At 40.3% G+C, this 17,425-nt stretch overlaps 1 protein-coding gene and 1 pseudogene across 3 annotated transcripts in view; one reads left to right on the forward strand and one right to left on the reverse strand.

The window, feature by feature from the left end:
• The window catches only part of MCF2L2 (MCF.2 cell line derived transforming sequence-like 2), a 366,799-nt gene that overhangs the window by 219,075 nt on the left and 130,299 nt on the right, over positions 1–17,425 (reverse strand). For all 3 annotated transcript variants that reach the window (XM_040349448.1, XM_040349451.1, XM_040349447.1), the window contains exons 10-12: positions 7,986–8,105; positions 3,249–3,440; positions 1,878–2,069 (exon numbers count right to left, since the gene is read on the reverse strand). In XM_040349448.1, coding sequence (XP_040205382.1) covers positions 1,878–2,069; positions 3,249–3,440; positions 7,986–8,105 — 504 coding nt within the window. The remainder of the gene's footprint in view (positions 1–1,877; positions 2,070–3,248; positions 3,441–7,985; positions 8,106–17,425) is intronic.
• On the forward strand, positions 16,082–16,195 carry LOC120938704 (annotated as a pseudogene).

Raw genomic sequence — 17,425 nt, forward strand, 5'->3', positions numbered from 1 at the left:
GCTGCATGCTTGTTCCAGAACAAACATTCAGAAAGTATTGAAGCCAGAGACAGCCAGGCAACTACCATTTTCATCAGTCATCAAAAGCTCAGTCACAAGGCCAAAATCTAAAGTTTTGTTTTTTAGTAGTATATACACAGCAAAAGCTTTTTAACTGCTTTAGAAATCAAAATAGTTTTAACACAATTTTTTAAGCACATATGAGACCTTAAAGCCATCGATTGTGAGCTACCTGTCGATCGCGGGAAGCCAACAGGCAGATCTCGATCAGGGCTGTGCTGATGCTTTCCCCCAAGCTCCGCCGGTGTTGCTCTTCCTTCACTAGCAAAGCCGTGCTGGATGGAGGGCGGGACCGGAAGCTGTTTTAGTTACCGTTGCAAGTTAACTAGCAGATGATTGGTTGCTAGGCAGTCCTAGCAACCAATCATCAGCTTGTTAACATAAAAAGTTACCTAAAGCAGCTCCCGGGGGGGGGGAGCCGAACATTACGTAGTTCCATGCACAATGTGCGGCGATCTATCTCCGGAAGTGGGAGAAGATACCTGGATTTGACAGCTATCCGTCCCCCCCCCCCTGAAAGGTGGCCAATGCGGTATCAGAGGGGGGGAGGAATCGGATCAGCGAAAGTTACATTTATGCGTGGAACTCTGCTTTAATTTGGTCATTTGGTTAGAAAAATACCCTACATATATTTTTATAGGTGAAGAAAATGACAAAAATGGAAAAGAATGCTGATCCAGTTAGCTTAATTCATAATATATTTTATATAATTAAAAAATGAACTTCCACCTCCCAATGAAAATACTTTTCTCCTTAACTTTAGGTGCTTTTTACTTATACGCCCAGTGGATCCAACGCAGCTCTCTTCTCCTGTGCCACTCTTCTAATCCAGGTCTCGCCCTGCAATACCAACTCACTTTTGGTCATGGTGAGATGGCTTTCTCTTTCTGGTTCTTGCAGTCGGCCCAGAATGTCTCAACAGAGATTTGGCACCAAGTCATTTGTATACATGTTTCCATCTTGGAGGGTTTTATGAATTGTAAAAAGTAATGCTGCCTGAGATATTTGAAATAGACATCCCCGGAAGGCAATGGGAGGGCAATGCAGATATCATCCTTGTCTAGGTGAAGAATAAGGAAGTTGGAGGGAACTAGCATAATAAGGGGAAAACTGTATTTCTATTTTCATAAAATAAAGTATCATGGTATTTTAAAAATAATTCACCAAAGTTTCTGAATAATCCAAGTATGTATAGATGTTGATACATACAGTAGTCCTGTATGCACAATAAACATATGTATAGGGCATTTTCCAGTACAATGGCTGAAATTTACAGATAATTTAAAATATCCTACACAATTAGCTGAAATACAATCAAATTATAATTTACAATAATTTAGAATTATCATTTTAAAAACCTTTACTGCTCTTACTGTGCTCGCTATGAATGGTTAATAATGGTGATCCTTTGATCGGTAACCATTCAGGGTGGTTACTGATCACAATGCCCTACTCCCCAGAGACCCTGTGCAACATGATCATTGGGATCAGAGCAATTTCCCAGGCATGCTGCAGCTGGGGAACGTGATCTCTTGGCATGAGGTACATTCTGAAATTATATTAATTTACAGCGGGAGATAAACTACAGTGGGGTTGGGATAAACTACAAAATGGTTATGATTATTATTATTATACAGAATTTATATAGCGCCAACAGTTTATGCATCGCTTTACAGTATAAAAGGGTGACAATACAGTTATAATACAATAAAATACAATAGGATTAGGAGGACCCTGCTCAGAAGAGCTTACTATAGTAATATAGTGTTATTCTACAATATGACTTATGTTTTCAGATTTTTTAACATGACACTTACCTTTATCTCAGAGGAGAGAATTGTTTCATATTTGTTGTAGAATTCTGTTGTATTGGACAGCTGGTGACCCATTGAGCGTCCATTAAACTTTTCAATGTCCTGGAGTGCTGACTCTGCTCCATCCTGTGACTGGCACTTGTCCACAGCTTGAGAAGCTAAGAGATAGATTCCATCTTCACACCACTGGTTAGCCTGGTAATCGTATAAAGCAATAAAAAATATCCTTGTAATTAAAAAAGGAAAAGGGTCACTTCAAGGTAAATGAATCTATATCCAAACATTTCTCTGCATCTCTGTTGGAAAGTTTTCCTTTAATTTCCTATCCTAGTGACTTTGGGGGTTATTTACGAAAGGCAAATCCACTTTGCACTACAAGTGCAAACTACAAGTGCAAAGTGCACTAGAAATTGCACTGAAAGTGCACTTGGAAGTGCAGTCACTGTAAATCTGAGGGGTAGATCTGAAATGAGGGGAAGCTCTGCTGATTTTATTATCCAATAATGTGCAAGCTAAATGGCTGTTTTTATTTTTCCTTGCATGTCCCCCTCAGATCTACAGCGACTGCACTTCCAAGAGCACTTTCAGTGCAATTTCAAATGCACTTTGCACTTGTAGTGCAAAGTGGATTTGCCTTTCGTAAATAACCCCCTATGTTCTCACAATGCCAGGATGTGAGGCAATACCTCTTTAAGTAGTACAATATTTCCTCAAAAGCAATGGTAAGCTTCCCCAATGAAGTAGCAAACAGGACTAAAAGCCTGTAATGGGATCCAAACCTTTCCTGCTGTTTTCAAAACTAGCTGGATATACTCTTTACTGTGTGACGCATACCAATTTTGTCTCTAGCAACATGATCACTAGGTGAAAAGTGCAGGCAAGTTTCCCTAATGGGGTAGCAAACAGCACTAAAAGCAAGAAATAGGATCCAACCCTTTTTCTACTCTTTTCAAAACTAGCTGGAGATACTCCTCAGGCCCCGTACACACGTCCGAGAAACTCGACGGGCAAAACACATCGTTTTGCTCGTCGAGTTCCTTGTGAAGCCGCCGAGGATCTCGGCGAGCCAAATTTTCCTATTGCCCAACGAGGAAATAGAGAACATGTTCTCTTTTTGGCCCGACGAGATCCTCGTCGGTTTCCTCAGCTAAAAGTGTACACACGACCGGTTTTCTCGGCAGAATATGTCTCCCATCGAGTTTCTTGCTGAATTCTGCCGAGAAAACTGTTTCATATAAACCAATTTTGCCTGCTATTGCATGGAACTAATAGAATGGAAAAAAATGGTCCCTCAGGTTAATAAAAGTGACCAGTACATTAGAGGGTTCCAGGTAGCTACAAGCATAGTTAAATCATTATGCATGGCCTTCTCACCTTGTCAAGTTGCTGGTGCAAATCCAGTGATTTTCTTAGGATGTCATACTTTTTCTTGGCCTCGTTAGTGAAGTCATCGCATATACGCCGCAGCTCTATACATTTTGGCCTGATGGAGTCAACAGCATAGTGGTTGTTCTGAATCAGCTGATCCCCATGAAGAGCATGTAACTGGGCTTTTTCCAATAGCTCCTTGCAAGTAATCAAGAGAACAGAACATAAGTAATCAAAAGAGACTAATGCTACTTTAGGATGTCAACCTATCTCTTATTATTGCAAAGGATATTCATGTATAAACCGACCTCGGTGCACTAGTGTAAAGACAGGAGTCACAACATTCACATGATCTGGCAAGAGAAGTGGGCCTGCAGTGCTACCTTTTGCTCTTCCACCACAGTTTAGGGCTCCTACTTTTTTACTCCCTCCTCTTCTTTGTTGCAGCTGTCTACTGAGGGCCACAGAATTCATTGTATAGTACATGGGTGCTCAACCTGTGGCTCTCCAGCTGTTGCAGAACTTCAAGTCCCATCATGCCTCTGCCTTTGGGAGTCATGCTTGTAACAGTCAGTAGCTTGCAATGCCTCATGGGAATTGTAGTTCTGAAACAGCTGGAGAGCCACAGGTTGAGCACCCATGGTATAGTATATGCTTTTCCATGGAATAAAACAATATTCTATAATTGTTCTCTATCCTTCCCATACAGTGCTCCACTAATTGTCCTATTATGTACTGTAGGCATACGACATTTTTTTAACGGATTCCTCAAGCACTTACCACATACAGTAGCATATTTCAGATACTATATATAATGCATCATAGAGATCAGCTAATAATAGCCTGCTTTATCAGCTTCCTGCCTAGTCATTAATAATAATGTCATTTGTAATTGCAGAACTTCCTGGTATGTACTGCCTCCTAATTCCCCTACTCATGGGTCGAATGCTGGGTGACATCAGCCAGTTCAATAAAAATGGGCTGGCATTCAGGCCCTTGTGTATGACAGCCGGTTCCACAGAAGCTGGCTGTTTGGCCAGCTTCTGTCGGATGAGCATGCTGGAAAACCATCAGCCAACCCAATCAGCGCTTTCAGCCAATGGCCAAGAGCCCTGACCGGAGTGTTCTGGTGGGGGAGCCGTCCTCCTGTCAGAACACAACAGCTCAGGGGGGGAGATTGCTGTATTGATATTGGATCATTAGTACAGCAGCTCCGACCGGAGGTGACAGGTTTGTGTTTTTTCGTTCAACCCGCTGCGATGAACAGAAAAAAAACTCCGTGTGTACAAGGCTTTAAGCTGGCCAAAGACAGTTCGTTTTTTGGATGAGCCAGCAGGCTATCGCCCCTGCTAGGATACTGTATTCTGGCAAAAGCGCCCACTGCTGTCAGAATACACTAATCAGTGGCTGCAGCCACTGATTGTCAGAAAAATTTCCAACATGCCCCTTAGAATTCTGTCAAGTGTAAAAGGCCACGCACTAATTAAATTTTGTCCAGTCCATGTGGGATCAGACGAATTTTGATCAGTGTATGGCCAGCTTTTCAGAATTCACATTATTACCCCTAAAATGCCTTTATCCACTTTTCTATACAAAATGTCAGCACCATTGATTATTCAGGCAGTCTGCGTCCAGGGTGAATCATCGCATGCGATCTCAGCATGAGTGATTACATGCAAGTGGATGCAATTTAGCTGCAAGAGCAGCTGGGGTTCTCACAGGTAATTGCCGGCAGTGTGCATTTGCAAGTGTTATCACAGGGAGGGAAGAGACTGAGAGGAAAAGCTTTCTCTTGCCTGTAGCAGACTGATGAAATCATCTCAGCCTAGGCAGTCAGTTGTTTGAAGATAGAAAAACGACTTTTTAATGATAAATAGTACAGCTCTTCTAAAACTATTATACTGTTGCCTTACTGTATAGTGTGGCATGCCATGAATTTATTCATGCAGACTTTGTACTTAATGAAAGAACCAGAATTAAAGTCATTATTCAACTGGGCATTATGTTCCAGGAATGTATGCTGTAAAGCCTTATACTTTGCCCTTGGGAGTAAGGCCTCAACTGTCAGTACTCTGATATATTTTATATGGTACTCTGCCAATTAGACCACGATAGGGACTTTACACAGAAAGTGATTTGAAGATATGAGTTAATTATTTAATATGTTCCTAAGTGCCGGTTCACACTACAGCGACTTGGTATCCGACTTGTCAGACCTCAAGTCGCCCCAAGTCACTTGACATCAGAAATCCCATGTTAGTCAATGAGAGCTGTCTTAATGTACATTTCTGAAGTCGCTCCGACTTCAGAAAAGGTTCCTATACTACTTCAAGGCCACTTCTAGGCAACTTGTACCCATAGATTCCCTTCAAAGTCGGATCTCCATCTTAACTGAATCAAATTTAAAGGAAGAGAAAATTGTTTACTCAGGCAAACCCCTCCCTCCCACAGCGCTGATTATTCTGTGATTGGCCACAGCCAAAGTCACCTGTCCTGAAGGCAACTTTAAGTTGCGTTGTAAGTTGCTCCAAGTCACGCTGAAGTTGCCTTGCAAAGTCGTGCTGTGAGTCGGGTTGCCCATGTGTGAACTGGCACTAAAGGTGTGACTGTTTCTATGAATATTTTATATCTAGTGCAATGTTGATTTATTACTTTAGAATTTTCATTAATAGTGTTATAGTCTCTGGAACTTGTGTCACTCTCCCCAATTGTTCATGTTTCAGCAGAGTCTCTGCAGCATCAGTTTGCTGTTACATACCTAGGTCCAATGCTTGAATCCTTCTCATCTGTGCAACTCCAGAAACATGCCATGGCTCTTTTTCCACCCACATGTTTCGCACTCCTACTGCTGGTTCCTAGGGAGAAGTGCTGCTGGTCACTTCCTCTCTGGGTATGTCCAGAAAAGTTATTTAAACTACTTAGTGCACTTGGGAGTTGCTTGAGCAAAGACCTCTCTGATTATCTATTCCCACTCCTGATACCTGTTCCAGTTCTGACTGATACCTGTTTATGACATCTTCCTTTTTCTGGAGGATGCCTGTTATCTGCCTTCCTTTAACTTTTTGACTGTTCAACCATAACCACCTTGCATGACAGTTTTCTACCATGCTTAGTTTGTCTTGCTGTCAGCTGTGGCAATTCTAACTGTAATTGAGGGCCTCAACCCAGGAGCTGTCTGAGGCAAAGCCCTAAATCCTTGCGGGGTACTCTGGTGGACAACAGATGGTTTCTAAGAGCTTGTGCCTCAGCCCTCTTTAAGGCCTACAATTGCCCAGTGACACAGAGGATCCACTACCTTGTGACAAATCGTTTTGCACCAAATTATTGTCACCTAAATTACATTTATTATCAGGCCAGACAATTACATTTTTGCAATTTCATATATAAATACAGTATGGTAATGTTACAAATACTTTATAGTGATGTAGCTACACAGGATAGAAAAAAATACATATATAAATACAGATACATGTGTCCATCAGTAAAAGTTTATTTTATTTTTATTTATTTTTAAAGTGTATTTTGTGCGTGTACTCGAGAGAGGAGCCGGACTGCAGGAGTTGGGAGTAGGCAGGCCTCCCCCAGAGGCAATCTGCCACCTTTCTCCATGCCCCGGGTGGCAATGGCGGGTGTGTTTTTTTTGCGTAAGTCATCCGTGAACATAAGTCACGTCCAAGTTTAAAAAATTACGTCCTTGCGACGTCATTTCGTGCAATGCACGGCGGGAAATTTAGAAAACGGAGCATGCGCAGTTCATTCGGCGCGGGGACGCGCTTCATTTAAATGAATCACGCCCCCTAATCGCCGATTTGAATTCCGCCGCCAGAGATACACTACACCGCCGTAACTTACGGCGCAAATTCGTTGTGGTTTTGAAACAAAGCCAAGTAAGTTACGGCGGCGTAGCGTATCTTAGATACCCTGCGCCGGTGCCGATCTATGTGGATCTGGCCCGCTGTGTTTAAAAAAATAAAAATCATGCATGTGATTAGGTATTCTTTGCAAAGCTCTGGGGATTTTTTTTTTTTTTCAAAAGTGAACAACCTATTTGCCTTTAGTAAATCTACCTTTTAGGCTAAGTTCTGCTGTGACCAGATTTTTAACGTGATTATGATAGCAAAAGAAAAACCACACAGGTAAGCCATATATTGTTGTCAAGATTTCTAGAAAGTAGAACAAAAATAATAAATGTCCGCTTGTATGTATCTATTATACACATACAAGTCGACATTGTACAAATTCATCTAGTATCTATGCCTATATTGTTTTTTTAGGTAATAGGTAAGGGATTCTGTGACCATTGGATGTAATCACTGTGCCATGGGAGTGTTCTGTGTGGCCCCCCCCGATTGAGTCCCGCCCTGTGCACAAAGGCCTCCTGCCTCGGTGGGTGGAAAATCCGGCAACAATTGTCCAATGGAGCGTACGAACGGTCGGATTTTCCGTAACAGGCTGTCATTACACAATTCCTGTCTGAAAATCTGATCGTGTGTACGAGGCTCATCCACCATATATTTCTTTTTATAAAGGTGGTTAGCAGTAACACCAAGAAATGAGAAATTCAATTACACATACAGATAATACAACAATCATTAATTAAATTATTCCTCTGAAAAGTCCCCTGTAAGGATAGGTCCCTTTGTCTTATATGAAAATTTGATTGGTTCTCATTCTATGAATCCTAACAATGATATATATATTTATTATTATTATTATTTATTTTATTTATTGTGTATGAGTTACCTGTCCTTTTTCTTCCAGCTGCTTCAGCTCCTTGAGAAGATGTTCTACACGTGATACGCTATCTCCAATGTCTGTGAAAGCAGCTTGAGTGTCCATCAGTGCATCCAGAGTAAGCTTTAGCTATGTAAAATTAAACAGAGATTAAGTCAGTCCTGTGCAATTACCTTTGTTTATTACAAGATCATAGCTCTCAACTGCCCCTCATTTCGATAGAATGTTCCTCTTTTTAAACAAAATCCTGTCCCTCTTGCCTGCTCATTTGGCCCTCATTTTGGTCTAAAGGTAAAGACCTCCCTAAACATTACTTACCTCCCCAAACTATTATATTCACTGAAAATGAATTAGTGGTAAAACAGGTACACATTTTCTTGCATATTCATTCCTTATGATCTACATAACTGGGGGTGGGGGGTGTCAGGGGTGTGTACTTTGCCAACATACTTTGGGCTAAAGGTGTCCCTTTTTACCATCTCAGAAAGTTAGGAGATTAGGAGATAGATAAGATTGTTAAAGCAGGATGCTGATTGAGGCCTGGTTCACACCTATGCAGATTGCAGATTGCATATTCCAGATGCATTTTTCAATACACGTTTACGGTCCATTAAAGTCTATGGAACCAAAAACCAGAAAAAAAAGTCCCTTTCTATAAAATGCACAGATGTGAACGTGATGTTAAATGGACTGTAGTGTGTTTCTGCAAAACTGAAAACGCACAAAAAAATGCATAGGTGTGAACCAGGCCTTAAAACAAGGAGCTACTAAAATTACTTAATACTCTCAGTTAAAAGCTTGCCTATAAATAGAGGTTATTTATAAATTAGCTTTAACTTCATTATGTTTTAGGCTCGATTCACACCTATGCATGTTGCTTTTGAGCATTTTTGCAATGCTTTTTGTGGTGCTTGCTGCGCTTTTTGACGTGCACTTTTACCACGATTTTACCGCGATTTGCGTATTTTTTTTGTTTGTTTTTTGCCAGTAATTTTTATTTTTTTACATTTCCTTTAACAACCAGCTATAAACAGGTTAAAAAAAAACCACAAAATGCAAATCGCGACAAAATCGCGGTACTTGCGTTTTGGATGCAGGTCCATTGAATTCTATTGCATGCAAAACGCTGCTTTTTGCAGGAAAAAAAGTCCCTGACCCTTTCCAAAAACGCAGAGGCACAAAAAAGCATTGATGTGAACATGTTCCATAGGAAACCATGTTAAAAAAATTCCCTGCATTTCTGCAAAATGCAAAATGCATCAAAAAAAGCATTAGGCTCGATTCACACCTATGCATGTTGCTTTTGAGCGTTTTTGCAATGCTTTTTGCGGTGCTTGCTGCGTTTTTTGATGTGCGTTTTTACTGCGATTTTACCGTGATTTGGTTTTGTTTTTTTTAGCCAGTAATTTTTATTTTTTTTACATTTCCTTTAACAACCAGCTATAAACAGGTTAAAAAAAACGCAAATCGCGGCAAAATCACGGTACTTGCGTTTTGGATGCAGGTCCATTGAATTCTATTGCATGCAAAACGCTGCTTTTTGCAGGAAAAAAAGTCCCTGACCCTTTCCAAAAACGCAGAGGCACAAAAAAGCATTGATGTGAACATGTTCCATAGGAAACCATGTTAAAAAATTTCCCTGCATTTCTGCAAAATGCAAAATGCATCAAAAAAAGCATTAGTGTGAATGGAGCCTTAGTGTGAATGGAGCCTTAAGTAGGATTGTCCCGATACCAATACAGATACCAAGTATTTCCAGGAGTACTTGTACTCGTGCAAATGCTCCCGATGCCTATTCCGATACCTGGACACGTGCGCTTTTACCACGATTTTACCGCGATTTGCGTATTTTTTTTGTTTGTTTTTTGCCAGTAATTTTTATTTTTTTACATTTCCTTTAACAACCAGCTATAAACAGGTTAAAAAAAACCCACAAAATTCAAATCGCGACAAAATCGCGGTACTTGCGTTTTGGATGCAGGTCCATTGAATTCTATTGCATACTCGTGCAAATGCTCCCGATGCCTATTCCGATACCTGGACACTCAGGAACAATTGGTGCAGTGACGGGGAAGTTATAATCAGCGATCTCCCTATGTGGCTTTCAATAAAGCAGATGAAAGCCACGGAGGGGAGAGGAGGAGAAGCACACAGAGAGATTGCTGATTATAACTTCCCCCACCGCCACACCAATTGTTCCCGAGTGTCCCCTGTATCCTTCTCCAGCTCCCCTCTGTGTTCTTCAGTGCGCTCCTCCAGTCCCCCCATCCTCCTCCGGTCCCCTTCTGTGCGCTCCTACGGTTTACCTCCCCCATCATCCTCTTCTCCGCCTCCGTGAACTCTCCAGTTCTCCCCTCATCCTCCGCCCCCGCCCCAGATGTTTCAGGATGGAGAGTGGAGGAAGGATCCGGTAAATCTGTCATTTACCGGCTCCTTCCTTTTCTGAATGAAAAGAGTCAGTGATCACTGACTCTGTTCATTCATAACTGAGCATAGTAAACTGTGTTTAAGAGGCTTCAGTTTATGAATGGAGAGGAGCCTCTGTCTCCTCTCCATTAATTTTCAATGCAGCTGAGGCTGCTGAGAAAGGGACTGGGAATCTCTATCCTCAGTCCCTTTCCCTGTCTCAAAGGGGAGACATTGTAATAAATAAATATTAAAAAGTAAAATTGTAAAAATAATAAAAAGTATAATAAAATAAACACTGACTGTCCACTCCTCCCTCCAAAAAAAGAAAGCATTGTAAAAATAAAATATATAAATGTCCTTGCAGACACCTACTTAAAAAATATGCATATCTCTGCACATGGTGTGAACAAGCCTACGCAAGCCAAATCCCTGCATTTTATTCAATCAGTCCTTATGCACATAAGCTGTGAGCAAAGCCTAAAAGTACTATACATAATGGCAAAATAGAAAAACAAAATATGCGGTATACATCTTCAATTGATGCTCATTTCCTGGTCTTTTATCTCCTTAACTACTTCCTGATGCGCTTGTGTCACCCAGACACGCGCATCTCAGATCAGCAGGAGGGCTCTGTGATTGGCCCTCCTGATCACATGACGGCCATGTCCAATTATGGCCATCATGTGATGTAAACAGTTGCTAGGCGATTGGCTCTCCTCTCCTCATACCGAAGTTGTCGGTGAGGAGAGGAGAGCGGATCGCTGCAGCCGGCTGGTGATCAGTGAGTATGAGCTGTTTTTTACAGCTTTTTACTCACTGATCACCAGTCTAGTGTCACACACAGTGTAAAACACACAAAGTAAACAAACATGTCCCCAAAACACATGTCCCCAAAACACCTGTCCCCCACATATGTCCCAGTAAAATCATATGTCCCAATGATCATTTGCACACATATGTCCATGATCACCTGCGCACATCTGTACATGATCATCTGCGTACATCTGTCCGTGATCACACAAACCAATTAATATACACTTAACAGGATTTTTTTTTACCAAAAACATGTAGCAGAATACATTTTGGCCTAAATGTATGACAAAATTAGATTTTATTGGATTTCTTCTAAAATAGAAAGAAGAAAATATATATATTTTTTTTCAAATTTCCACTCTTTTCGTAAGCGCAAGCAGAATAAGCCCTCTGCAGGGACTAGATGGTCTCCCGTGTCACGGAGGATTTTGGTAACACGGGAGACCAACTAGTCCCTGCAGAGGGCTTATTCTGCTTGCGCGTACGACCTTGCCCTTTAGGGGGTCCACCAGTTTGGGTAAGGGTTCCCACATACAGAGTGGGATTCTTTCTTCCGATTGAGAACTTCCCTCCCTTTTCCTCCTCTTCTTTTTTCTGGTGAAGGTGGATAGAATCTGGAACTTATTGCCTCAACGGACAAACTATTTTCATCATCTTTTTTTCACAATTAATACATTTTTATTTTATTTTTGATATATGGACTTGATTGTGTGTTTATTATTTGTACATTTTTGTTTCACCACATATGTCATTTATTCTTTGTGATTTTTCATATATTTATAAGCGCAACTTATGTTTTTATATTTTTGTTATGCCATAGAGATATTTGATGGTTTTTGTTGCAGCTGTATACGGATGTTTTTTTCTCTAGCGCGGTATATTTCCATTTTACCTATATAGTGTGAATAATCCCTAAATGTCATCAGACATGGCACTGAGCTAATGTCATTCCTTCATAATAAAAGTATATAAAAAAATACATTTACTCTTAGTCCATATTTTCTGGATTAGTCATGGAAAGATGAATCTAACTATTTAAACATTTTGGAATTTTGTTTGGTAAGTTGTTCTCTTCCAAATTTAATGGAAAATGTAAGTTTGTTTAAACTTTTGATATGCAATATTTGAATTCTATACATGTCAGTTTGTAATTTGATATCATTAAAATGACTTTCCATTTCAGTGTGCAACCACTAATAACATATTAACTGCCAAAATTTCTTAAGCATATCTCTCAAGAAACCAAAACAAAAGAGGCCAACAAACAGACGGGATTTACCAGAATGGTTTCCCTTGTTCATGTATTTGGATTACTGTCCTTCCTGGAAGTTTGGTAACTCAAATAACAGCCAACCCCAGAAAGATTTTTTACGGAACAGAAAATTCACCTTTGTTGACATACTTACAGCTCATATTCACGCCAACAGAAGTGAATGTTTGTTTATTACAGCTTTGAAAGTTGTGTGCTTTAGTTATAGCAAAACGCCCTACTACAATATTGATACAACTTTACCTGAGGATTCACATATATTTCCAATTGAATCCAATTAGTCTGAATCCTGGGTGAAAGCTCTTTGACAAAAAAAAAAAAATATATATATATATATATATAGATATGTTCCCTGTTCAGTTTACTTCAACAAATGCACTTGAGTAGCCTCATAATCCATAGAGAGGATGTAAGTATAAGGATGCACAATAAAGTTTGCAAACCTTGCATACAAGATCCACTCTAAAGAGAATATCCAAAATTGGCATTGGCCAAGCATGAAACAGACCATAATAACAACATGCACAAAGTAAAAGCCCCTACAGTACTGGATAGAGTTTGGCAAGATTAAAACCTTTGACAGGTTTATAGTGGGGGGGGGGGGGGGTTGTACCTCCATTAGGAGATGGTCCCTCTCTTCATGAGTGGTCACTGTGAAGCCTCATACACACGACCGAGGAACTCGACAGGCGAAACACACCGTTTTCCTCGTCAAGTTCCTTGTTAGGCTGTCGAGGAAATCGACAAGCCAATTTTCTCCATTCCCGTCAAGGAAATAGAGAACTTGCTCTCTTTTTGGCTCGTCGAGTTTCTCGGCAGTTTCCTCAACGAAAATGTACACACGACCGATTTCCTCGGCAAAAAAAAATATCTCCCAGCAAGTTTCTTTCTGGTTTTTGCCGAGAAACTCGGTCGTGTGTACGAGGCCTGACAAAAAATTATGTGAAATTTTCCATCTGCAGATATAGCAGCAATAAACACCTGACAGAAGTTCTAATCTTTCTCAATTTATTTTAATTGTAGAGACAATGGGGGTTATTTACGAAAGACAAATCCACTTTGCACTACAAGTGCAAACTACAAGTGCAAAGTGCACTAGAAATTGCACTGAAAGTGCACGTGGAAGTGCAGTCGCTGTAAATCTGAGAGGTAGATCTGAAATGAGGGGAAGCTCTGCTGATTTTATCATCCAATCATGTGCAAGCTAAAATGCTGTTTTTTATTTTCCTTGCATGTCCCCCTCAGATTTACAGTGACTGCACTTTCAATAATTTTAATAAATTAGTTATTTGGATGCCTGCGCAATGAGCGTTCCTTTCTTTTGCATGAATGTGGATATTGGAGCTTAACCATTGAAAACCTTGATTGAATGGAAGAAGTTTCTGAGACCTTTTGCCTAATGTGAAGTGGGTCAGAATAGCTTCTGTGGAGTGAATCGATTGATGCAGTTGGATCGCTGGTGTCGTTACCCAATACATTCATTGCGTGTACCCTTTACACTGATGGTAAGAGTCAGTATTAGTGGGTGCTGGTGGTGGCTATCTTATTGATTCTTATTTGGAATTATTTAGTGGTGGACTTTGTTTCAATCGTCCTCAACAGCTCATCATCGATGAACTTTATTATTTACACCCAATAGCGCTGCACCTGTTTTTCTACTACTTTTTTACTGCATGCAATTTTTCTTTTCTTTTTTGTGACTTGACTTTCACTCCCGTTTTATGCGGTATTTACTGAGCGTTTTTGCTTTATGCAGTAAATACCACATTAAGGAGTAGTGAGAAAGTGGTAGTAGTGGGAAAACACCTAAATACCGCATGCAATCTGGTTCTGTGAATGGAGCCCACTGTTCAGAATCAAGAGGAAGCAGCGTCTAAGTGACAGCAAGTAGAAGATTCTGCCTGCCACATATTGCAAATGTTATTAATTTGTTTTCAGCCAACCTCTGTGATCAAAGATCATTGACTTTACTAAACTCTGCTTTACATTGTTGTAAGGCAGGCTCCCTAGCCTGGATCTACACCTTATCTATTAGCTCCTTGGCAGTAAACAATGCCACATCCAAAAAGATGTGCAGATAAGGCTCAGAAGGACCCATCAGGCATAGCTGAGGTCTAGTTGCACCCATGATGTCATTCAAAAAGGTTATTTCCTTCTAGTATGTTTGGGCAGGACCAGAACAGATGGAAATATGAGCCAGAAACCCCTTGCCATTTAGTGCATAAGAGGTTATAAAAAGGATTGTATTTTGCTAGATGAATTGGCATCAAATAGATACAACCCTTGTTCATTTTACTTAACCAAAATAGTTTTATTTTACATTGTGTACTGTCAGAAAAAATGTTCTCTCCTTTACCCCTTTATGGAGTGGGTGTATGGGATTGTATTGTGTTTTTTTATTTTGTTTGTTTATTTTTTTGTGGTTGAACTGGATGGACTTGTGTCTTTTTTCAACCTGACTAACTATGTAACTATGTAACTATGTAATCCCTCTATTTACCTCAACCAAGAAGAGTCCTGATTATCCTCCCACCTAGCTTCGTAAAAGATTCATGTCACTGCGTTCTTGACGTTCGCAATTTCAGACACCATTTGTGTGACCGTGTGTGCGCAAGCCAAGTTTGATGGAAATTCCGTCTGAAAAAAATCCACGGTTGTTGTTGTCGGAAATTGCGATCGTGTGTACGTGGCATAACACTTTAGGCTGGCTACATACACTAATAGAATTTGGTTTGGAATGTTTTGTTTTAAGAACATTTGTTTGATTTTCCAATCATAGTGGGATCATTGACATTTGTTTTCGACCACAGTGGTGAAAAAAACTCAAAGGAGCAGGATGGAAAATTGTTCTTGAAAATAAACTAGTGTACGGCTTATCGGGTACCTGTAATCAGGTATCTGGTTAATCATTGTACTCTTTTTTTTATGTGTCCTATTTATGTGATCAGCGAAGATGAGACAAAGAAAACAAATACATCCCTATACTAAAGGCCAATAGATGATAGGCAGTGCTAGACAGAACATATCTATGGGGAGCATTTACTAAAGGCAAATAGACTGTTGCACTCTGCATCTTTGCAAAGTTCACAGTCTATTTGCCTTTAGTAAATCAACCCCTCTATGTGTCCATTATTACCATACTAAAGAAGTATACATCATACTTTTACATCAATGGAAGCTAAAACTAAAGCTCTACTGAACAGCTAGTGACCCTGTTGCTAAGCTGCTAGTCAACAGAGGACAGGTATTTGCATAATGCTCTAAATAAACCTGTAGTCAGACTGCTTTAAGGAATGCGAGAATAATTGAGAGAATAATAAAGAGAATAATTGATTGTAAGCTGGTAATCTTGGTTTCTAAGTTATTAATACCAATGGCAACAATTCATGCGTATGTATCTATAATTATGGGTGTCATTCTTTGCTGTTGATGGTTACCAAAGGCATGAAAAGAATACTTACCATGTCATATGCTTCTTGAGATAATCTCCTATTGACTTTGTTTACTGTAGGTAGCAATGAGTGACAAACACTATACCAATGCATATCTATATTGTTTGAATAAAGTGACTTTCTGGCTCTGCCACATACTGTGACTGTGAGTGTGCTATATGATGGCTTCTCTGCCTTTTGGCTAAGATCAAGTGTAATATCTGTTCTTATCAGTGATATATTAGGGCCCGGGAATAAATTCTCCCCAGGAAAGCTGGAAGGGTCCATTATCTCCTAGTTCGAGCAGGCTACCTTGTCTGGCCATTGGCTGGGAAGGCAGAGAGTCTGCGGTGTCTGTGCTCTCTGGGAGGGGTCACCCCAGAGGTGCTCTTAGTAAAACTTGGGTGTGGGAACCCACGGTGTGAAAAGATCATATGGTCACAGCTCCAAACACTTTTTCTGCACTTGCGCCATCAGGGCTGGGCCTTCTGGCTTAAGTCTGGGGCCATTTTTGCTTACCAGGCCTCAGGGTCTAGCCACTTTATTATTGTTATTTATTTTTCTCCCACGTTTGTCACTTTTTCACTTTTGTGTGTGTTTTAACTGGATGAAGGGTGTGAGTCCTCTGGCTTACCCTGACGTCTAGGGGGAAGATGTGAGGCCCTCAAGTACCTTCCTCCCCTGCTTCTGGGGGGGGTCTCTCTTTGGGAGAGCTCCCCTGACCTATTATTGGAGGATGGCTTTGGCTGTCCAAGGAGAACAGGGTCTGCCAGGCCTTCTGGCTAGGCAGACCATGTAAACCTATGTCCCCTCATTGAGGTCATTTACCTGACTATGCATATGTGATACATGTTCTTTTGGTGTCCTTCCGATTCTAGTATGGACTTGTACACTCAATAGACAGATGTTATTCCTGACCTATGTTTTGTCGAAATGTTTTACAAATGCTTGTGACTCAATAAAACAGATTCAGCAAAACCTATGTCCCCGTCGGGAGCCTTGCGCCCTGGTGGTCAGGGTAGAAGTCCTACTCCTTCCAGGGGGTGGACTAAAGCATACCCTTAAGTGCACTTTTTGTAGATTTTTGCACCATTGTGGATTAAAAAAAAAAAAATATATATATATATATAATCTACATACCATAGAAATGTACATTTGTTTTAATAGTTCTGCAATGACTGCATATAGTGATAATATTATACACGATAAACGATGATACTGCCGTATTATTCATGAATAATTTACAAATATATACAGTCCATACCTTAAAACAAGGGTCTCCAAACTGTAGCCTGTGGGTGGATTTTATGCGATGCTCTGATTTAAAATACCAGATATAAGGAGGGACTCTGATGACAACTATTATGTGAGGGGGGACTCTGATGCAAGGTGGACTCTCGTGTAAGGAGGGCTCTTAAGTAGGAAAATTTAGAAAAAAATTCTAAGTACTGTATTCATTCATTTAAACCAATGGTCTCCAAACTTTCTAAAGAAAGGGCGGTTTATTGTACTTTAGACGTTAGAAG

The sequence above is a fragment of the Rana temporaria genome, chromosome 4, assembly GCF_905171775.1.
Source record: "Rana temporaria chromosome 4, aRanTem1.1, whole genome shotgun sequence".
In the NCBI taxonomy this organism is placed as follows: domain Eukaryota; kingdom Metazoa; phylum Chordata; class Amphibia; order Anura; family Ranidae; genus Rana; species Rana temporaria.